The 23,352-nt window shown below is 37.8% G+C and overlaps 1 protein-coding gene across 7 annotated transcripts in view; it reads left to right on the forward strand.

Moving 5' to 3' along the window:
• The first annotated feature begins 8,973 nt into the window (after window positions 1-8,973).
• The window catches only part of TRPS1 (transcriptional repressor GATA binding 1), a 235,762-nt gene continuing 221,383 nt past the window's right edge, over window positions 8,974-23,352 (forward strand). For 3 of the 7 annotated variants that reach the window (XM_057497811.1, XM_057497812.1, XM_036876293.2), the window contains exon 1: window positions 10,195-10,669. Coding sequence is in view for 1 of the 7 variants with exons in the window: in XM_036876293.2 (XP_036732188.2) it covers window positions 10,660-10,669 (10 nt within the window). In the remaining 6 variants the exon portion in view is untranslated. Of the gene's footprint in view, window positions 9,238-9,261; window positions 10,042-10,194; window positions 10,670-11,429; window positions 11,556-23,352 lie in introns of those variants that run through there. The other 4 variants (XM_036876292.2, XM_036876294.2, XM_057497814.1 and 1 more) reach the window with 3 other exon arrangements.

The following is a 23,352-nucleotide window of genomic DNA, read 5'->3' on the forward strand; positions in this document are numbered from 1 at the left end:
TAATAGTATAGTTATTTGATAGCAATTCACACTAGTTTAAGCCATAAACAAGAAAACATGGAGAATGCAGGGGTTAAGGTTGACATATTCAGGGATCCCCATTTTCAGAACACAGGTTTTATCTCTCCATCTCTAGGCTCTGCTTTCTCTGCATTCACTCCAATTTTCTATGGTGGCAAGAGAGCTGCAAGAGCTTCAGCCTTACATCTTCCCAGGACTGAATCTGATGGAATAAAAGATTGAAATTTTCTCTCCGTTTGTCCTCTTAGGTTTTCTGTCAGGTTCCTGAATGTGATGCCCTGGTAAAGAAGGGCCAGAGTCAGATACTTGCTTTTCTTGCAATAAGTCCTCTTAAGGGTTTAGAACAGAGGCTTGTCTTACTTCTGAGGGAAACCAGTGGACTATTGCTAGGGAAGAAAGAATGGATGTGGGTAGCTCAAAAGTAGCAAGTGTTCGTAAGTAGACACACACACACACACACAGACACATTCCAGAATTGCAAGTTTAAATGTCAAGTCAGAATCATAGGTTGGAGTCTTAGCTCTGCCACCAGAATGAAAACATAGTGTAGTAGGACTTTAGCCCCTCGACCCAGCTGGTTCTACATCTGATCACCTGTTTGACTTTGGCTGTGTCATTGGATATGCATTCATTTCCATAGCTGTAAAATAAGGATAGTAATGATACCTACTTCACAGAGTATTTGTTCCAAGTAAATAAATAAATATGTGAAATACTTAGAGCAGAGCCTAGAACATAATAAGCCCTGCATGAGGGTTAGTCATTACTATTAGTTAAGTACATCCTTCACTGTCTGGGTCTCCATTTCTTGTAAAATTAGAAGAAAGGTCTGCACAGCAATAGGAAGTCAATGTTCCATAATTCTAGGCTTTCACAAGCATGTGAATGACTCTCCTCTTCTCATATGGTCTTTACTAAGGAGTCTTTGAAGCAGGACGCCTGAAGCCCATCACAAAGAGATGAAATTTCACAATGATCTCAGTAAAAATTATATAACTTTCCTCTAGTGATATTCTGAATGAGAAAAGAACCCCACTGCCAAAAATATGGTTAAAGAATACTGTTAGAGCGTTTGTACTTGAATCATAAAATATCTTAATACAGTGATCTGAGCTCAGCTCTTACATCTAACCTAAGAATAGAGTATCTTGCTGGATATGTGATGAAACATTGAATGAGATTTTAATTTTTGTCTAATGACACTGTAAGTCACAGCATAGGATCGTACTGAGCAGTAGGACAGATACTAGATAGTAGGAAAGATCATTGAGGCATCAACTATAACACATACTTGGACCACTTTCAGGACGTATTCCATATATAAATCTATACAAACTGTTCAGATGTAACCCCCAGAAGGTATTGTTTCTAGATGGCTACTGCATGTTTATTTTCACTTTTGTGGTCTAAAGACAAAATTGCCGTCATCCACCTGATATGAGATTAAGATATAAAGTGGCTCATTTCTTTAAATAAAATAAGATTTGGTTTGAAGATTCTCAAATTTGTCTTGAGATTTTAACTGTTAGATTCTAATACAGAACAGTTGGAAACTCATGGCATAATTGAGATAAAACCGCATTCTTCATGTGCTTTTGTGTTTGGAAGAGATAATATGAGATATGTTTTGATTATGTTTCTTTAAAGGGCCTTATAGACATATAAATACATGTATATATGTATTGTGCTTTAATATTCTAAATGACTAGTTTTATATTGGAATTGAGTAGTTAAAGCATTTTTGCCCAGGACTGCTTTAAAAAAGGAAGTTAGAACAGATTAGGAAGTATTATCTAGAAACTTAGTTTAAGACTATAAATAATAGAAAGAAAAGGTAATTATATTGTGATTCAATAAAAAGGTTATCACAGTGATCATTTAGTAGCCATCATGTAGTCATCTGCATGCCCCTTATCTAAAATTCTGAGATATTCTTGGGAGGGGTGAATATATAGTTAGAAGTTTCAGATATTACCAATGTTCTCAATCTCTAAATTGTGAATTTCTTGGGACTCAAGAAATTCCCCTTATTCCCAGGAGTCTTACCTTGTTTATCTTACTGACTTAATTAGCTTTGAACTATGAGTGTCCATGCTTCTCTTTCAGACAGAGCTATCTCCAGAGTCTAGACAAGAGCAAATTGGAACAACTGCCCAGGGCTCTGCTCTGCTGGGGAAACCCAGCAGCTGGGCTGCTGCAGTGGATTTGTGTGTGCTGTCTGGGGAGGACGGTGGGGGCAGTGGGATTAAACAAATAAGAGTACGCTTATAAAAAACAATTAGCATAGCTTGCACATCATCCTCTATCCCAACTTTTAGTACCCCCAGCACCCTTAGCACTGCAAATCATGCCAATGACCTTGCCCTCCCTTTCTGAACCACCTGATTCTCAACATTAGTTCATGCCTTCATGCATTCACACAGCGAATGTTAATCAAGGTCTTTCTTGTGTCTTTCACATTTGTACTGCAGCCTTTAGCAGTTTTATAGTCAAAAGATTCTCTCTCTCATCTTAGTGAATGCGAGAATCACATGTATGCTCGTTAAAGTTGCGTTCTCAGGCTCCACCTCAAGAGATGCCTGTTAGTAGGTGAGGCCTATTCATTTGTGTTTTTTAGAAAGCACTCAAGATAGTTTAAAAAGCAGTTAATTAGACCATAATTTCTGTAGGTGGAGGGGCATGTCAGGTCATTCACCACTGTGGTACCCAACACCCAACTCAGTGTCTAGCACACAATAGTTACTCAATGTATATTTGTTTAACTCTATGGAATTATAGGGACTATGCTAGACCCTAGGGTACGAAACAATTTTATCACAAGCCCTTCTGTATCAATCAGAGTGTAAGCAGATAATACAAGACACACTCAAAAAAGAATTTTAAAAGATTTGGTGAAGGATCATTTACAAAGTCATAGGTAGGGTTTAGGGAGCCAAGAAGAGGTGGTGAAATACCCAGGAACTAGCGGCAGCCAGAAGCAGCCACCCTTAGACCTAAAATCACAAAGTGGGGGAGGGTTATTACTGGAAGTGTAGTCATGGTAGGGGGGCCACCCGACAGGAAGGAATCAGAGTAAGTATCTTGAGTGTCTCTCTCTCTCCTGATTCTCTGAGCTGATGGTGTCACTGGTCGACCACCCAAGAAACCAGGTGGCAAGGGAGCCCAGCTGGTGTCATGTTCTTCCTCTCATGGCAGAAAGAAAATGTGGAGAGGAGCTTCCTTCCAGAAGCTGACAGTTTAGTCTTCTCATCAGTGTCTAGTTATTGATGAATAAAGTTTAGAGTCAAAATAATAACTACTACTAATAATAACTAATATTTATCATGTCTACATGGCAGTCTATACACCAATCTAATAACATTATCTAGATGCACCCAGGATAAATCAGTTGTGTAAACACCAAAATGGAATGTGAAATGTTGACCAAATGGAAGTTTTCATTTACCAGATGATCACACACTTCTAGACATATACACATACATGAACACTCACATACACACTTCCATGGAATTCATGATATGTTAGGAAACATGACCCCTGTGGGAACCTGGACATTTGGATCAATACTATCAATTAAATATCACAAAAGTGTTTGATAATTTAACATCTGAAAAAATGAATAGCTATCAAGAGATTGATTTATGCTAGAATAATTCAATATTTGAATATTAAGCAATATAGAGAAAAAAACAACATTAATGTATAAAGAGATTGCTTATCTTCCACCTCAGTTTCATAACTTTCCTAACCCACACTTCTGGCTTCCAAAGCTACAGATAATCCTTTCCCATCTGAAAATTCTCAGCTTTCAGCCTCATTTTCTATACCCCCACATTTTAATGCCTGGGATTTAGTTAAAGATCATTTAATTCACTATTTTTAGAGCAACATGGAGTTATGAACCCAAACTTAATGATAATGAGGACAATATTTCAGAGGAGGGCAAACGTCTCCTCTGATACATTGCCAAAAATATGCTGCTGAGATGAAGACCACCCAGAAGCTTCAGTTGGCACATGATGCATAGGCCCATATGTATTAAAGAAAAAAAGAACAAAAAGAAAGGAAGAAAAAGCCACATGGAACATTTGAAACTCGGGCTCAATAGTGTGTTTCTAAGTAAAATGTAAAGAGGTGGTTCTAATCTCTAAATTCAATTTAATAGGTGTTACAGGCTACCTGTGATGGGATGACCTTCTACCCTCATGGATCTTACCTTTTGGCAGGGGAAGGAGATAAGTCAACAAACAACACTGTGCAAGTCACTATGATGAGAGAGAAACAGGTCCCATAGGAGGTCACTTCCTGTATTGCTAACTCTGATTTGGAAATCGGGGGCGGCTTTATCCAAAAGGCAGCATCTGAGTTTGATCTTAGAAGAAGAGAGGGTATTTAGCATGGAGAGTTGGCACAAAAGGCCCTTGAATGCCTTTCCAGTGGAAGGTGGCCACAAGTATAAAGCAAGGGAGTCTGGAGAGTCCGATGGATCTGGAATGGCTCAGTCGGTGGGTCAGGAGAGTGGCCTGTGTGGAAGAATGGAGTGAGGAATCAGGCCAGGAGAGCATTTTGGACTAAGTCATGGGAGGACTCGAATGCCCTAAGCACTTTGGTGTTATTCTTTTGGCAGCTGGGAGTCATGGGATGTTTGTCATGAGGAATAGAAAATGCAGAAGGGAGATGATCTGATCTGGTAGCTCTGTGTCATAGTGAACAGAGGGAGAGAGTGTAAGAGTGAAAGAGCTCCATGGGAAGTCTTGGGAGAGATAATAACTTTCAATTTGGTAAGGGTCAGTGTGGATGGTAAGAAAGGCCGTTAAGTGTACAAAATCCTTTAGAAAAGGGAGGACTAGGTAACTGATTGGATGTGGAGCCTGTGGGACCGAGTATTGCCAAAGATGTCAAACGTCTGAGGTTTTTGGTCTGGATGACTCATACTTTAACAGAGATAGGGTTTGTCTATTTCCTTCCTCCTTCCATGTTGTCTGTCTTTATAGTCTCTCCTTTCTAAATTATGATATTAGACATAAATCATATTCAGATCACAACTGTGAATTCCTACTGGAATATTGCTGTCTGAACTGTAGGCAAAAGTGGGTGTTGGGCTTGGTTATGCACAACTGAGAATTAATTGCATAAAGTTTGCAGAGTGGTTGGGATGAGAGTACATAGCAGGAGAAGCCAGTAAAGCAGAGGGTAGAAATATGCAGAACACTGGAAAACACCTACTTTTCAGGATCAGATGGTACATCTGGCTTGATTCAGATATAGGCATTCTTTTTTACTTTAAAGGAGGGAAGTGAGTTTAGCTATTTCCCATAGTGGGTTGGTTTGCATAGGTGGCACTGAGTGGTCCTATTTCATCTATTTTAAATCCAATGGATAGTATATAGTTGGACATTTAGAAAACCTATTGAAGAATTGTTATTATTATTCTGGGGCACCCTAGGCCAGGATTCTGTGTGTGTATATGCATATGTGCGTGTGTGCATGTGCCTGTGTGTGTCTACACCTCAGAAATTTGTTTCCTCTTTTAATTAAATAAAGCCCATGTTTGTAGGCTTTTAGGAAGGGCTGCAAGGCCCATCTGTTTAACTAGGCAGTTGCTTGATATTGCAGGGGGAGGACTGGCAAGTATAAGTGTAAATTTGAGTACCAGATACAGGCTATTTGAAGCTGAATTTATCTTTAATAAATTTACCCGGAGGTGTTTCACAATAGATAGTTTGGAAATGATAATTTGTGCAGAAGAGTCTTTTCTTGAAAGGTTGACTGTGCGCGATTGCAAGATGAAATAAACCCAGGCAAGTTCATCTTTGACAATGCTCTGTTCCTTCAGGTCTCACCACGGAGGGCAGACTACTTCAATAATTGTTTTGATATGCTGGAAGGCAAAATGGTCTTTCATTTCATATGATAAAGTACTAACTTGAGAGCAAATAATACATAAATATTTTCTTGATGCTGTGCATAAAGCAGTCAGCATTTAGGACCAAGGGTTGTCAATATTTGAGGTTTCTGAAAGGAATTGCAATTTATGACGTGTTAGGGTAAACAGTTGGATTACATTTCTGAAATACGTGTTCCATCAGGTAAAATCATTGTGATTACAGGCACTGGAACTGTAAGTAAGTTATGTGCTAAAAGGTTGAAATGTAAAACAAGTATGCTTGTGCTTAGCTTCTAATCCCTCTTTGTATCTTTGCTGAATAAACTACAAGAAAGGGGGAAAAAGAACGTTTAAGTAATAAAAAAGGAAAAGTGCCTTATGCAGTTGCAATGAATAATAAGCATAAATACAGTTCAAGGTACTCTTTCATCAGTGGTCCAGCCATGAGAGAATATTTCAGAATTCAAAGAACTATGAAAGTCTAAGGAGGTTATTTTAGTTGGGAGTTATTTCTTTTGTTTGCTTTTAAAATTTCTCTTAATTTCTCCTTTATTTTCTGATGTATCCTGTAAAAGCACAGGTGGTTATTTTAACATCCAGCCTCCATTGTTCAGAAATGCCTTGCAAATAAAACCAAAAGAGAATGGTTTTGAGAGCTTTGCATATGTTTGACAGCAGAAGATAATAAATGTAAATAAATCTTTAATATTTCCCCTAATTCAGTTTGTGCCATGCAAATGTCAGGACTGTAAAAACAAATCAACAAACATTTGAAGGAAAACAATATACATAACTTATTTTATATATTAAAAACAACTGTCAAACAATTATGACCTCATGTATTAGTTGGTTGTTTTGAAATATTCCTACATGAATTAAAAAATGCTATGAGGGCCTTTGAGCTTAAACATATTGTGTCAATCAAGAGCATATGTAGTATATCTGAAGCATGAGGTAAAAATTTTCTTCATACATTATTTCATAAATAAATAAGTAATTTGCTTGAAAAACTTTACAAAAATATTTGCGCGTTTATTAAGTTCGCTACAGACAGACCTTTTGTGGTTAATGTAAATGGATTGATACAGACAGCATTTTAATCTGCTGTACTTTAACTTGAAATACAAAAAGTAACATGAAGACTTTTCATTTCTCAGGCAAACTTCAGCAAAATTGAGTCCGTGAAACTTCATTCATTAAATTTTTAAGTGACCATGAATTTGTTGGCTGCAGCACCTGAAGTGTAACTTTATCCTTTCAATTAAAGGACGTAATTCACCCTCAGACCTTTGGCTTTAACGTTTTATATAATACATAATTTTGGGTAGACTTAATGGTCAAGCTTTGTATTATTACAGGTGGAAAAACATCAGCCATCTCAGGGGTTTTGTGCTTGCAAAAGCATGTAATTTAATTTTTTTGAACCAATTTAATCAATGATTGTTTCATGTGAGTAAATTTACACTCTTGACGATTGCCTTAGATTTGAGGGTGACGGAGAGGAAGATCACTTCCTCTTTTAAGATGTCATTTAAATCTTGGGGAGCAGAAGTAGATTAGGGGACTAATCTTTGTGATATATTGTACTATATAAGTTTGCTGCTAAGATATAGCCTCAGCTTTTATCAGTCAGATACTAGCTTCAGCAGTTTTAGGTGGTATTAACTCTTTAAATACAAATGGTTTTACAATTCAGATGCATATTTCAAAATTTATTTGATCTAATATTTTTAGTCATGGCTAAAGAATGCTTCACTCAGATCCTTTTTTTTTTCCTGAATAAAAATGCCTCTCTCTGTGCTGTGCTATATTTCTATAAAAGTTGATAAGCTAATTTATGGCTTAAAAAATAAAATAAAGGTCTATATTAATATATCACTACATTTTACAGTGGAAATTGGTGGTGGACAATATTAAATGAGTCTAGTGTGGAAATATGCAGGTGGTCATTAGTAGTTGACTATGAGATTACTGAAGATTTTGATATTAATTTTCCCTGAATGCAGGACTATACATAAATTAAACTCTATTTCCAAAAATTAATTTAAATTGATGATAACATATGAATAACTGCAGGCATACGAGGTTCATTGTCGTCTTACTTCTTTAGGGAATATATAGTTTGTCTCACTGAAACTATGTTGACTATTCCTGTACCTAACTAGTTTCTCTATTGCAAAAGAAATATTGCTTTTCTATTCATCAAGAGTGTATGGGACACGCTACCAAATTCTGGAATAAAAGTGCTACAAAAAGGAATCACATATCTGTCTAACTAGGTATATTAAGTAGAAATTAGGACCTTACAGAAAATGCAGTTAAGATTCTAAGCCAGTGAGCATGCTTATGTTAAAATTTTTTCTTTGTGATTGGCATTTTCACTTCTGATAATAGTATGTTTCAAAAATATACTCATCTTTTACAAGATTCAAGAATCATTTGGTGGAAAATATTTTGGAGGAAATTCATCTTCAGCTCACAGATTCATGATTGTACCTCTCTGAAATTCTAATTTTAATCACTTCGTCGTTTGGAGAGATGTTTCTCCTTTCAGCACAAAATTAGTTTTAACTGACTTTCACTAGAGGAAAAACATGCCACTTAAAGTCACCCAACTGAAGAGAATTAAGTCCAAACGCCCAAGAAACGTTTACTTAATTTTTAACACCTACTATACTTTGAATCCTGTCATGGTACTCTTCCATGCATTGTTGATCTTTAGAAGTTAAAAAAAAATAGAAAGAGGAAAACCTGCTCTATTTATTAAGTTCAGGTGGAGGGAATTTCACTTAACAATGAGACAATTTGGAGATATGAAGTAGTAAAAAGAATGTCATGCTTAATACAGAGTTCCTTATCTACTACTAAAACCCCAAAGAACAGCAGGTATTAATCTTGCAGTATTTGAGTAATGTTCCCATTTTATCTATTTCGTGTCACCCTCTTTAAGTACCCACTGAGCTCGCTAGCTTCTTCCTAGATCAGAAAACCATGGCAACCTCGGTCCGCACTTCTCCAACTCAGGATAGAGTTCAAGTTGTCCTCTTCAAGCCCTCTTGCCGTCAAGTGAACGGGAAACCGCGACCCGCGACCCAAGGTCCTAAGACTTCTCCGTGTCCTAGAGAAAGGGCGGGGGAGGGGGCCACCTAGGCACACGCACGAAAACCTGCGCCCTTTAATTGGGAGGGAGCAGGGAAAGTGACCACCGAAAAGGTACCAGCACTTCGAGACTTCTTTTGATCGTTCATGATAGCCATCTCCGCGGGTTTGGGGCCCAGCGCTGTGGCCGCCGCGTGCCGGCCCCCACCTGCCCCCCCATCCCCCTCAAGGTAGGTCCTCGCCTTTATCACATCGCTCCGGCGCTTTCGGTTCTCTCCTCCGATTCCAGCCCGCACGTTCACACGCGGGGGGTGGGGAGGAGGAGGGGGGGAGAGGCGGGGCGGGAAGGTAGCCGGCTCCCGGCGCCGCGTAGCTCTCATTTGCGGCGCCCCGACTCGGGCGAAGTTCTCGCGCAGGCGGCGGCCGCGGCCGGGGCCGGTCCCTGCGGGCGGCGGCGGCGGGTGCTCGGGGCCGGGCGGGGCGGCGGCGGCCGCGGCGGCGCGGGGACGCGCGCTGTCTCTTTAAGGGAGCTCGGTCGGGGTGGCGCTTTCCTCCGCCAAGGCTCCTTTGATATTAATAGTGTTGGTGTCTTGAAACTGACGTAATGCGCGGAGACTGAGGTCCTGACAAGCGATAACATTTCTGATAAAGACCCGATCTCACTGCAATCTCAAGCGTCCTCTTTTTTGGTGCTGCTCGTTTCTCCAGACCCCGCGTCCTCTCGACCGCTCTCTCGTCTTCCTATTTTTTTTTTTTTAAACAAAAAACAACACCCCCCCTCCCCTCTCCCACCCGGCACCGGGCACATCCTCGCTCTATCTCCTTTCTCTTTCTCTCGCTCTCGCTCTCCTTTTCTCATAGGGGGGGGGGGAGGGAAGGGAAAGGGGGGGAGGCAGGAAAGACCTTTTTCTCCCCCCCCTCCCCCCCAATCATCCAAGATCAACTCTGCGAACAACAGAGGACGGTTCATGGCTCTGGCCGCCGCGCCACCATCTTTCGGGCTGCCGAGGGTGCTCCCGACGATCAATCAACAGGTAAGGCGGGGAGGCCGGGGGCCGGGGGTGCCGGGCGCGCGCCCCTCGGCCGGGCCCGGGCGCCGCGCCGCGAGTGTGCGCCCGCGCGGGGGTGCGCGGATGTGGGCGATCGCGAGCGGGGAGCCCTGGGAATTAAAAGTGACTTTCTTTGGGGGGGAAAAAAAAAAAAGCCGAGGGAGAGTGTGCAGAAAGCCAAGCGCAGGCTTCTCGAGTTTCACATGCATTTTCTTTCTTTCTGCGCGTGTGATTTCTTTCTTTCTTTTCTGCTTTCTTTCCCCCGCCCCCCCTTCCTCTCCTCCTTATGGTGGGTCTGAGGCATCCGAGCCTTAGAAAGGAGCGACTTCCAACTGCGGTAGCCCCTGGAGTCAGGAGGGTCAAGTTCAGCCGCCGGGGAGGAGGAAAAACAAATCCCCATTTGCCAAAAAAAGAAGTTTGAGGCCGGTGCCCCCTCCCCCTCGCAGCCCCACTCCCCCTCGCTGTCTCTCTCGGGCTGATTTTAATTCTCTCCTACCGGGCGCAGCGGAGGAGCCGGAGGTGGCTGGACCCGAGGGGCCGCCGCCGCCGCCGCTGCAAGTTTTCTGGGGCTCCTGACAAGCGGGGAGCAGACTAGGCACCAGCATGCAGAGTAGTAAGTTGGGCGAACTTGGGAGGGTCGGGAGGGTCTCAGAGAGGGGCCTTCGTGTGGTGCCCAGACTGGGGAAGCAGCCCAGGGCTGGCGTTGGCTTTGAAGAGTTTGCAGCCAGGCTTCAAACTTTTTTTCCCGTAAAGGCCCAGCTGGGCTGCAGAGGGAGGGCGTCGCATCCCCTGGTGCAGCCGCCTCCGCGCGGCGCGGGCAGCTTGGCCCGGGGGTCTGTGCCCCGTCCGTGCCATGCGGCGGGGCCTTGCCGCCAGAGCGCTTCCGTCGGGGCTGAGGAAGGGGCAGACTTCCTCTGCGGTGCGGATGATGCGCCATGTGTCGCGGGTCAGCGGACACTGGACGGTGATTAAATGCCTGACAGCAGTGGGACCTCCAGGCGGACGGGCGCTTCGCCCTCTGTCTGGTTCCTGTTTGGGTTCTGGAGAAACGCATCTCTGAAAGGCCAAGGCAAACACCGCTGTCCCCTCAAATAACTCGAGAATTATTGGACCCCATGAATAATTTGAGGGTGAGGCGGAGGTGGGAGCCGTTTGAAGTGCAAAGCTGTTTTTGTGGCTGGGAAAGCTTTTTTGTTAGTACCTGTGTGAGATGGTGGTGTTTTCCCCTTTCCTCAGGGAAGTCGGTACCCTTTTTATGGCCCTAAGACTCTAAAGCAATTTAAGTTAGAGGACGAGAAGGACTGGTGGGTTTCAGAGGCAACCATGGACTTACTAAATTTTAGGTTCTGCTTTACTTCCTCATATCTTTTTAGGCCTCAGAATTGATACTATGAAAGTTTTTTAATAAGAGCGGTGGATCTTAATGATGAGTCAAAATTATGATAGAATATTCATCCTTGTCCTATTTTGGAAAATCACGACTAGAGTTTTAAGTTGAGGTAAGTGAAGTGAGGAGCTTAGCGGAGAACTTAAGTTGCAGAGAAGTTAGGCGGATTCACTGAACTTTTGTAGATTCACTGAACTTTCGTAACACACCAGGTGAACAGAAAAGTGTCCGGGAGGGATAATAAGTACAAAGGGAAAATAGAGATAGGGCCAGTGACAAAACTACAAAGAAGTGATAACTCTAGGCCTCGTTATTGGCTAAAATATGACTGTTCAAAGCAAAAATAAAATAGGACGCTTCTAACCACTCTTCAGAGTCCTCCAGCTCTTAAGTTAAAACCTATGCATCTTGCTGGCATCATGTTACTTTCCTGCTGGTTTTAGGAAAAGTTGATCGTTTAGAAAAGGCTGCCAGAGTTAAAAATGCTAGGGGCAGCAGAGGAAAGTAATGCGGGCAGCCAGTTCTTGACGTGGACAAAATGAGAATGAAAGTTTCTGTTGTAAAGTTTCTTACATGCTCTCATTTGCTTAGAACACTTTCTCAGATATTCTACCGGTTAATGTAAAAAAGCAAACTAGCTCTAAAATGGTGTGGGCCCTTTTTCTTTCCCCAAGTATGCCAGGGTTGTGAATAAATATAGGGTTTGTCTGGGAAGATGAAGCGTTTCCTGTAAGTTGCGATGCTTGCAGTACAGTCTGGAAATGATACCAACATTTTGAGGATTTTTTTTTTTTTACCTTTAAGTGAAAGTTTATTAATGGCAGGCTTAATCTCAACAAGTTAGAGATACCGTTCTTAGATTTTATCTGTCCTCAGATTTCACAACTTCCTTTTAAAGCTATACCCTGAGTGAAAACATCTCTAGATTCAGTTAAATGTACAGGGCCACTAATGTGCTAAAGTTTGACGGTTATTTCTGTATATTAGTAATGGGAAAATAAAACTCCTGAGGGTTAATACAATTTTAATGTCAATATCATGACTTGATTTTTCTGAATAGCATTCTGAAGCTTCATTAATACTGTGTCGGCCACCATCGGTGAACTGATGTTTACGGCTGCCTGATATATCAATTTATGTTAGAATATATGTGTGTAGAATACTTTTCCACACATAATTACTAAGTCTTACGCTCTCCAAATAAATGGTGGAATATAGCAACTTCCTTCCAAAATAGTTTGTTACTCCTTTGAATTCTAGAGGCTCTGGAGGGTCTGTGTTGCTCTTTAGTTTTTGTCCTTTGTCTCTTCAAGGTAACATTACAAGTAAGGAGAAGAGTGTCATAGTAGCTGTGAAGCCTGAGTTGATTATAGAGCTCAGCATTTTGACGATTAATACTTTAAGTATTATAAAACTTTTGCTTAAAATTAGGTTGGAACCCATATTAATGTGCTCATCGTGAGTTACTACCATATTTTCACGTGCCCCACCATATTTTCAGTATTATTTTTACTTTTCTTTTAAGTCACGTACAACTCCTGAGTTTACTCTGATTTCTACAGTATAGGTCCCTCGAATACACATAAGGAAATCTTCATTCATAAGGAAAAACCTTCAAAAAGGCAGTGAATGCATCTGTGGAAAAGCTGCGTTTAAGATTCTAGTATTTCAGTGATGTTTCTAATTATTTTTATTATTGTTGTTATTATTTGATGTGTGTGAGTGTGTGTAAGGGGTGAGAGAGAGATACAGAAATACCACAATTTGCAATTAATGATCTTCACATTTCTATTAAGAAATGCCATTAAGTTTTAATAAACTCTTGTCTTACCTTCTTTGTTGAAGTAAATAAACATTACTGAAAGTTTGAAAGGACTTAGAGTAAATTGTTTTTGTGCTGCAACTTTATTTCAAATTTGTAATTAGCACAAATATCGACAATTAGTCTTCAAATGTTTTTCATAGTGCACATATGTAAAAATTATTATTTTTTACTCAATACCCCTTTGGATAGCAAACAATACCAAAACACTATCCTATTGTGTGTAAAACAAAATAGACTTTAGGAAAGTTATGGGCAGGTGTTTATAACTGATTTAAAGGGAGAATTATAATTTTTGAAATAAGGGATGCACTTAAAATAAAATGACTGGTGCACATTAAAGCATATTCTTATTAAGATACTCTCTGGTGTGTAAAATGCAGCCATTCATTCAACAGACTGACAACTTTCCCCTTGGTATTTGCCTTTGCTTAATTTAGTTTCCGCAGGAGAGTTAGTGTGGTAGTCTGCATTTGTTTTTGGCAGGCATAGAAAACTGTAAACTCAGACAGTTCTCTCCCAAATATTGTAGCCCACAAGGTATAATCAGTTTGATAAAAACAGGCAAGTTTTATGGGCTTACTTTCTGTTGTTTATCCTTAGTCAAACTTTCAGGTAACAAAGATATTTTTCTCTCCCTCTTTTGCTGGTTGCGACCATGCATACCATGTATAGCTAATTCTGAGTCCTGTTTACTCATTTATCTTCCTTACTGAAATTTGGGGTAATTAATGGCAGCATATGTAGACTTGGTTTTACGTTGTCTGACTGTGTGATAATTACATTCATTGTTTGCTATGATCAGACGGAAGGAAGTAGTGAATTCTTTGTTACTGTAATATAATCTGGAATTGTAGGGTCCCCCTCAGATAAAATATGAAGAAACTCTTATAGACTTGGTCAAGTAGAAATTTAATCTAATTTTCTAAGGGTGCTTGGAATTGTCATGTATGGAGAAAACTAATGTACTTTGCAGTTATTTACGCTGAAATATAATTGAGCAGAGTTTTTTTACAATGAACAAAATTATTTGTCTCCTGTAGGCTTTAGCCACTGGCTTTAAGTGAATATGCTAAAATGCCAAGTGTTTTGTACTACTGTTCAGTAGCTAACAGTACTGCAAAGGGAATAACCACTTTTAAAAATTTATCCTCGAGTATAAGTGGGTCTTAAGCCGTTTGTTTATTTGTGTAGGATATTCAATTAATTATGTATGGCCTTTATAAATAATGTCTTTGATGTTGCTCTTATGGTCACCGTTAGGGTTGTCACGTCACTCTGGGGTTCCCATATCCCTGGGAACTGAATTCATTGGTCTTTGATTTGGTTCCCTGATGGGTAGAATGTAGAACTTCGTTTAGGGTAGAAAGCGAACTTGGTGCTTAAGGGAACCTCTTTACTGAACTTGCAGAAGGATCTATGGATGAAAATTACTTGAATTGTTGTGAGTTAGGTGAAGAAGCCTGACTAGTGACTGCAGCTATAGTAGCTATTCTAGTAGCAATGTCTACTTTTTGTCATCCCACTTTTTTTGTCCCCAAGAGCACAAATCCAAGTAACAGAAACACAAATGAAATTATCTATGTACTTCAAATGTGAAGCATCATTGGAAATCCTTTTGTGATTCAAAGCTGTCATTGAAATACAAATACCACTAAACACCCCAGAGAAGACATTAGGGGTACATGTTTTCATCCCTAAGTATGTTTCATTAAAAATAAGAAAGAAAACTTTTAATTTTTAAAACGTTTCTAGCTCTTTAAAAACCTGCAGTAAATACTTTACAAGTGGCTAGACACCTTCCCTGGTGGTTTAGTTTATACAAGCAGGAAACTTTCTCTCTTAGTCTTTCTCTCCCTCTTTCTTGTTTTCTTTAAACCAGCTGACGTAATGCCAAACTTTGCTTTAAAAGAACAGACAGAAGTAATTGGTAGCTTTTAACTTTTAATAATGTTCTGGATTGGTTTTAGTGGCCAAAATGCCATTTAAAAAAAAAGTTCAAGTAAGAACGGGCTTGTGGCCTGAGGAAGAAAGGCTCTGTTGATGCAGTTATTTTTATTCTTGTTTTTCAATCTGTTATTAAAAATCTTTCCTGCTGAGCCCTGCTGGATTTCTCCAATTGCTCTCTGTGATGGCTGGTGCATTTCAGGTTACCGTAACTTAAACAGTTTTTGGGTTTGGGGAGGAGTTGGTATTTGTGTTGCATTATTTCTTCTTCTTATTTGGAAAAAAAAATTTTTTTTGTTTTTGTTTCAGCTGAGATGAACTAATTAAGATTATCAGTGGCAACAGGTCAATGAATTTGTTTATATAAAGAATGCTACACCTGTTAGCAAGAGCTTGAAATGTGGAAGTTTAATTGTGATGTTAATCATTTTTATGTGCAGAGGAAGGAAAATAGATGAAACTTGACAAAAATATGTTTTTAGGTTGAAAGTGTTAATTTTCAGGGTAGTTTGTTTCTACCGGTGGTTCTTTTTTTCTTACAATTTTAGATGGTAAGTTTTAGCCTTATTTATCACAGTGCTTTTAATCACATTTTTTTTTTTAATAGTCATTTTGTTTCTTCCTGATCTTGTACAGGCAAACAGAACTTTTCTCCAGTTAGAGACCTCTTTGTGATGTTGATTGACATCAGGGCAACTACAGAAGCTGGCAAGTAGGAGAATCTTTTCAGAGGGCAAAAAAGATTTGTGCCAGTTTTTCCTTCCTTAGGGAAAGACACTCCACCCAGAACCCCGGCCCTCTGCCCCATTTGGTGGGCCAGAAATGAGTATCGACATTCTGATGTGAACTGTTCGTAGAAATCTTACGGTTACTTGTCTTGGACTTTGCTTTTAACCCCAAAGCTGTTCTGGGAGATTTTGTCTTTTTTTCTTTATGTAGAACACATTTTAAAAATAATACATACTGAAAATTAAGAATCGCCCAAAATACCTTAAAATATCTTTGAAGCCTATTTGTAGTGATCATACAAAGCATTCTGCATATTCAGGGAAGCTGAAGTTTACAGAAACTTAACGGCTTTGCTTTACCTTATGTGTTTTTCAGTTTTTCCTCTGAAAGATACAGATATTGGTTCAAATCAGAGGAATACTTTCTTTGCTAACTACTACTTCTGTACTTAAGGACTTGTCAGGAAAAACTTCGGAAACTTTAAGTCGCTCGCATCAATTTAGTGAGAGTGTCGTGGAGTAAGTCTTGTTTTATTTTATTTTTCACAAAGTTTTCAAACACAAATTTCAAGTTATGGGTTTCTCTGTTAATACTTTTTATTTAATGAATTTAGGTTTATTACTTCAAAACTGAGGAACAGTCTAAAGTTCAGCAAGAAGGAAAAAAAGGCAGAGGGATAGGTGTTGAGGGCTGCAACGCTTTAATATCAGCAGTTTGTTTACTGTTCAGTGGTGGGGAGGGGTTGAGAGGCTTTGTGGGAGATGATACAAAAAAAAAATCCATCAATTGCGCATATGATCCCCTCCCCTTAAGGTTTACTTAAACAATATGTTTCAGTTTTGCCTCAAACCATTCCGCACCACTTCTGCTCCAAGAATCCTGCACTATCTTGGTTCCCGAGCGATTAAGGATGACAGTTTCTGTTATATAATGAGCTGCACTATTGTTTGAACAAAGGTAACTTATTTTGATTTGTGCAATTTTTTGGTAGTTAGTAGTAGGATACCTATAATATGAGAGGAAATCTAGCAGTGTAAATGCCTGCAAATGCTTGAAGTAACCATGATAGCTCTACTGAGTTTATATTTCTGCTGATATGTGTGCATGTGTTTTATAGGTGTGTTTTATGTATGTACATATGTGGACTGATAATGCATAGATACGCTTTGATGGTAGATTCTGTGATGCTGAACCATGACTTATACTATGCTTTAAACATGAATCTTTGAAGGAGCTACATGTCCTACTTTAGAAAGTCTAGAAGTTTGAAATGAATTTGGAGTTGAAACATAGTGAAGCCACATTATCATAAAACTTGTATCTACTCTGAATTTGCTAAGATTCTTAAAAAATGACAAAAAACTGTAAATCAAAATGCCACCTTTCAGTGTATTTTAAGAGATGCTTCTGAAGATAATTTTTTAAAAGTCCCATATCTGTTGAGAGGAACAGTGAAGTGATAGTGCTATTTCTGGATATATCTTTTGTAGGATAGTATATAGTTTATAATTCTGTCATCTCAAAACGGTATGTAGAAATAATATGGAACATGTAAAGACTCCATACTATGACCCAATGCAATTTTCCCCTAGGGTGATGGATTCTGTGCGTCACCCAAATCTGATACTATTTGCCAGGCTTGTAGTACTGGTTTGGAGGGTTGCTGTATGTCCTACTTCTTCAAGCAACACAAATACAACAACTTTGGTATCTAGGTAATTGACACAGTCAAAACAGGCTCTGGAAAATGTTCCAAATGCTTTTACATAAATCAAAAGTTAACGTATATTCAACTTAACATTTGAATAAAGAAATGACTCATTGTCAGCTATTTAAGCCTTTTATAGTAGATAGTGTTAGAAGCAAATATACAAGGGACCATAATTTATTTTCTGCTTCTTTTCTCCTTTATTTGAAGGTAGCATGGTTCTCTTAATTGCATTTAAAATTGGTTTATCTGTTACTTTGTCTTCATGATAGCGAGTAGTATAGTATTTATACAGAATAGTAAACATATTCATATTATCTAATGTGTATGCCACAAGCCTTAAAAAAGCATTGGTATTATTAAATTGAGTATTATAATAACTAAGAAGGAGCCCACAAGTACTATATAGACATTAACTCTATTTTAGCTGTAGGGAAAAGAAAGATAAAAGATTTCACCTCAGCTTTTTTATTTATACAACATGGACAGAATTTATGAAACGTAGTAAGTCAGCAAACATTTATAATATAACATGTGCTTCTTGATTAGATTTTACATATGCTTTTCAACGAATTCTTGTGAATCACTATTTCAGTTTCTTCTTATAGAAGCATATATTATATCTGAGATCAGATACATTTACAAATAGTGTGGGTATATACAACAGAAGTTAGTTTGTGGAATCTAATTTCTCTATTCCATGATACACTTCTTGTGCAGAGCTATCAAGCATTACTAATCTAGTTTTAACTATTTTTCTCTGAGCTGTGCACAAGTGCAGCATATGAATTTGTGACTTTATGTTAACTTAGTGTGTACATGTACTTGTATGTGTCTACATTTTTACTCATATAGAATATGTTTGCATTACAGCCACTGAGTGGAATTTTGACTTACTACATAGTTTTTGAAAACACTTTAATCTTTAGGATATCCATTTTAATACTTAATGCATCCCAACACCTATTTGAGGGTTAAATTAATTATAATTTGGTTTTGAAATGAGAGCAAGATTGGCAAAACAAATTAAAAACCAACTTCTACTTGTGACTTCTGTGATGTCACCATCTGCACATCATCTTTAGCTCCAAAAGATGTAGAAATAAATATATCAGCCAGCCTGTTTTTCTCAATACTATTAAGTAGTTCTGAACATAGAAAAGTTCCTAAAAGAGATTTTGGCTTTTGTTTCTGTGTTAACTTTTTGATGCCATTAAAAAAACATTAAAAAAATTTTTTTTAATATAAAAGTTTTTTAAAGAATTTAGCTCATTTTACTTTGAAAAAGGGCTATTTGACTGATGGAGGTTAAGACTGGTCATATATATATTTATTTTAATTAAGGTCCATATTATATTTTCTCAGTACGTATTAGTCTAATTGCTGAATGATTAATAAATCTTTAACAACTGTTTCTAGATACACCTTTGAGATCTTTTGAAATCATGTATCCTCTCTATTTGGTTGCTGAATTTTTATGTTAATAAATTGATTGAATTATAAGTTGAAAAATCATAAATGATTATGTTTACAATTGTCTTTAACTTACTACTGGAAATATATCCTTTTTAAAGATTATTGCAAATTTTGCTCCTCAGTTCTACGCACTTAGGTAAGTTTTAGAAAATAACTAGGTGCAGGAAACCGGTGTAAGCAATTACATCCAAGTAATGAGTAATGTAAAACATTTTCTGTAATTTATAAGCAGATAGTAAGAGATATTTCTCCTTTGCATTTAGAATAAATTTGTATTGGGTGCAAGATGTGGTAAATTACAATAAGAAGTTCATTTTAATCTAAACCCCAATGACAACTGTTCACTCTCTATCACATTGCTGTTTATTCTACTTTTCAATGTCCCGTTCTTAAGACAATTTATGTTGTTGAAAGAGTGCCCTAGTTGTTTACATTTTACTTTTTCTTTGTACTTTGATAAGTTTTAAGTAAGAATGCTGTCACTCATAAGATTTTAGGTCAGTAGTTAAAATCATAATGTGCACATTTCACATGTAAATATGTGTACATAATCATACTCTGTCGTTTCACTCTGTGTACACTGATGTACACACCTGTCATGTACTTTTTACTCCCAGGATAGTTCAATATATCATTGTTCACATTTAATATACATGCTCTTCTCACTCCTTGAGTAATTCAATATATCACTGACAATAGTAAAAATTTAAAAATGAGGCCAGTACTGATTAGAACTGGAAAACAGTGGGGTAGATATTAGGGTAAGCAGGTTTTCTTCCTTTTTGTTTTCCCAATGTTTGCTTCCAATTTAAAAACATATACGTATCTGAACAGAAGGGGGACTTGGATACTGTACAATCCATTATACTGTAAAGAACTATTGCTATATATGACTTTATTTATTTATACATTTTTGACCCAGAAAACTTTGACCTCTTTGTGGTACTCGGGAATTTGAGATAAACCCCATTGGGGTCACACTCATCAGTTCCAGCTTGGTGTGACAAAAAAAGCATTCTCTAGCTTCTGGTGCGCTACCATGCTGTTTTCCTTTAAGACTGGAAGTCCTGTAAGCCAATGTGGCAGTTGAGAGCACTAGAATTTTTGATATTTGAAAATCCTCTGGATGGTTTTCAGAGGAGTATGGGAAGAGATGTGGGGGCAGTGTGGTGTCATTCATTTCAGGATGCTAGAGAAAATTATGCTGAGACCAAGCATGCTTCCTCTGGATTATTCTGCCATGCTTTATTACCATTTTTTCCCCTTTGTTTGTTTTCCGTTTTTCCTCTTTGGGATCGAATATTTTAATTTTTGGAGCAATAAGGATTTCTCCTTTCAGTGATAAGATGTTCCAGCTGTAGGATATTTACCTTCTTTTCTTTATAATATTTATATTTTTTGGAGAGAGCAATATAAGACAAGGAAGAAACTTATATACTGTAAATTAGTAATTTAATTGTGTTGCTTGTTGTTGATCAGGTCTGTGCCATTGCATTTCTATGAGGAAATACATTGAATGAAATTAAAAGTGTGGTGTAATTTTCAAACAATTGTAAGCACCAACTGTGACATATTTTTGGCAATAAGATTAAGACAATTTTAGTTACTCAGTGCTTCCACCAAACTCTCTATTCCAAATTCATAAATATGAATTTGATCATTTGATCACCGATGATGCTTGAAATGAATTTATCTTGATACAGGAAACAGTACTTAAATTATTCTCACTGTCAGTGTGCTTTAGATTTGCAAGAAGTAGAATGCCAAGTATCATATTATCAACCCTTTCAGATCTTTTACTTGTTTATGGTAGCTTGTATTTCATTAACATCAAGCGTTTGCTGCTTAACATAATGTGCATTGAACTCTAGTAAAGTTCAATAAACGATTGTATTTCCATCAAGTTTAGGGAGTAATGTGCATTAGAATAGTAGCCATATTCTAAGGATGGTTCTGAGGTTTGGAATTTGTCACTGATTTTTTAGAGCAATGGCATGAATATAATAATAGGTAGAAATATTCAGAGTGATCAGCTTTTATAAAAATCAGTTCTGTCTTTCATGTCTAGGAAAATATAGCAGTGAATGTTTGCTTTTTTGTATGTTTTGTCTCCAAGCAGAGGGAACTGACAGTTTTATGCTTTAAGTGCCGAAAGTTGTTCTTGGCTAAGCAGTCCCTGAGTTAATCACTGGAATGTTAGTTTGATTTTTTTGTCTTTGAAAAGTTTTTGAATTTTACGACAAAATATACTTCTATTATTTCCAAATAGTCATCCTATGTTGCTCTGGATTGGTTTTTAGAGAACTGTTTTCCAAATTCTCTTAGATTGCTGGAGGTCCATTGGTTTTTAAATATTCATTTTTCTTTTTAAGCTTTTCAGAAAGGAGAGGCAATGCCTTATCTTTTAAGGGTTTTCTTAGAGAATCCTTGTTGTTTCCCATTAAATGTAAAGTAAATTTGCATTCATTTTATATTCCTTTTTTGTGTGTTATCTTTTGAGAAACTCATTTTAATGCATCTGAAATTGAGAAATCAGTGATTTCAGATCTCCTGCCACACCTTTCTGTGATGTTTTGGTCATTTCTAAGGCATCACCATGTAAAAATTTTCATATCATTTACAAACTTTTATTTTTACTTCAAGAAAGAATGGTGTTTGAAAGTCATATATTTATTCCTTGACCTTAATAGCAAAAATTATGAATGATATAAAATAACATGACATTTAATTCTTTCTCCTTTGTGTTTAGGCAATTTGTATCTGAACACGTAGTGAAAGGAAAAGAAACAAATATTTAATCACCTGTGAGATCCATTTAAGATAGTCCTTTGGAATTTTCCAAAATTAATAAGAAAATATAAAATACTGTCAATGTGCAGTGTTAAAATTAAATCTGTATGTATGGTGGAGACTTTAACGTAACATATTTTAGTGCAAAGATGTCTTAGTTAAAATAAATATTTTGTGGTTTCGCCTGTGTTTTATTTTATTTTTTGCAAACTGCTTTGCTTACAATGATTGACACCCTTAAATTATAGTTATGTGTGAAACAAATAAGGCTGCTACTATAAAGAAGCAACAGCTCTGCACATTCATTTTAAAGATTATTTAAAAATATTTTCATTTGGAGCAAATGCATCAGGCCCCAAAGAAATAGGTTTTTGCAAATTGCAAAACTGCAAACTTAGTATCGCCACACATCACCCACACTATTCCCCGAAAGTGGAGTGGACTCTAAGAGAGCGCGTTATTTCCACTCCTGGTGGAGTGTATGTGACAGTACTTTTGTGTTTCCACTGGTAGAAATGTGGACATTTTAACCAACCAACTCCTTGTTTGGGGCCTGTGATGTCAGGCGAATGTTTTGCCAAAACTTTTAGTCCAGTGTAATCAAAACCATGTTGTGGAAGTAGGCTAACCTGATGACTTCAAATCATGTTTCATGTGTTACTTCAAAAGGATAATTTCACAAATTTACCTATTTGGAATATAATGGAAGAGTCAGGGCACTGTTTGTAGATTGAATTCAAAGCCTCTAGATACAAATAAAGAATAAAAAAAATTTCATCGCATATTTCTTCTGTTCCTGATGTTGGAGCAAATGGGGTGTATTTGTGTAACACGTTTGTAGGCATAATTGGTCAGCTTTTATTTTGACAAAAGACGATTATGTAAAAATATAACCAGACTTCCTAAGCCCAACAATATGTGCCCTTTATTTCACCAGGTTACATCGATAAAACAAACCATGGACAAAACCAAAATAAACAGAAGAATAAATGTAATTTATTTATAAATTTAATCTCTGTGAGGTCAAGAGGTAGAGTGAACTGTGTAGCCGGTGAGAATTTTCTTAGGTCTTCACTTGTGCTCTAAAATCTGGCTCCTATATTTCATCTTGTGTCTGAGTGTTAATAGTCTGCTTCGCACATACGTGTGGAAATGTGGATCCAGGCTTGAGAGTCTTTTAACAGCATTTTTTGTTGTGGAAAAGTAGACCCTGGCTAATGAAATACTTATTTTCTCAGTGGTTGAACTTTACTTAAATGGCCAGTCTAAAAATCTGCTGTTCAAACTTAAATTTTGTTCCTTTGTTTTCTTTAATTCAGGTGTTCCTCAGAGTGAACATTGGGTTGTGTTTTATTTTGAGTAATAGAAGGGACAGGAGCAATTATCCATTCTAAAAGAATCATCTTATTTTACAAAAGAGAAAAGTGAAGATTAAGT

The sequence above is a fragment of the Manis pentadactyla genome, chromosome 3 (assembly GCF_030020395.1).
Source record: "Manis pentadactyla isolate mManPen7 chromosome 3, mManPen7.hap1, whole genome shotgun sequence".
Classification (NCBI taxonomy): Eukaryota; Metazoa; Chordata; class Mammalia; order Pholidota; family Manidae; genus Manis; species Manis pentadactyla.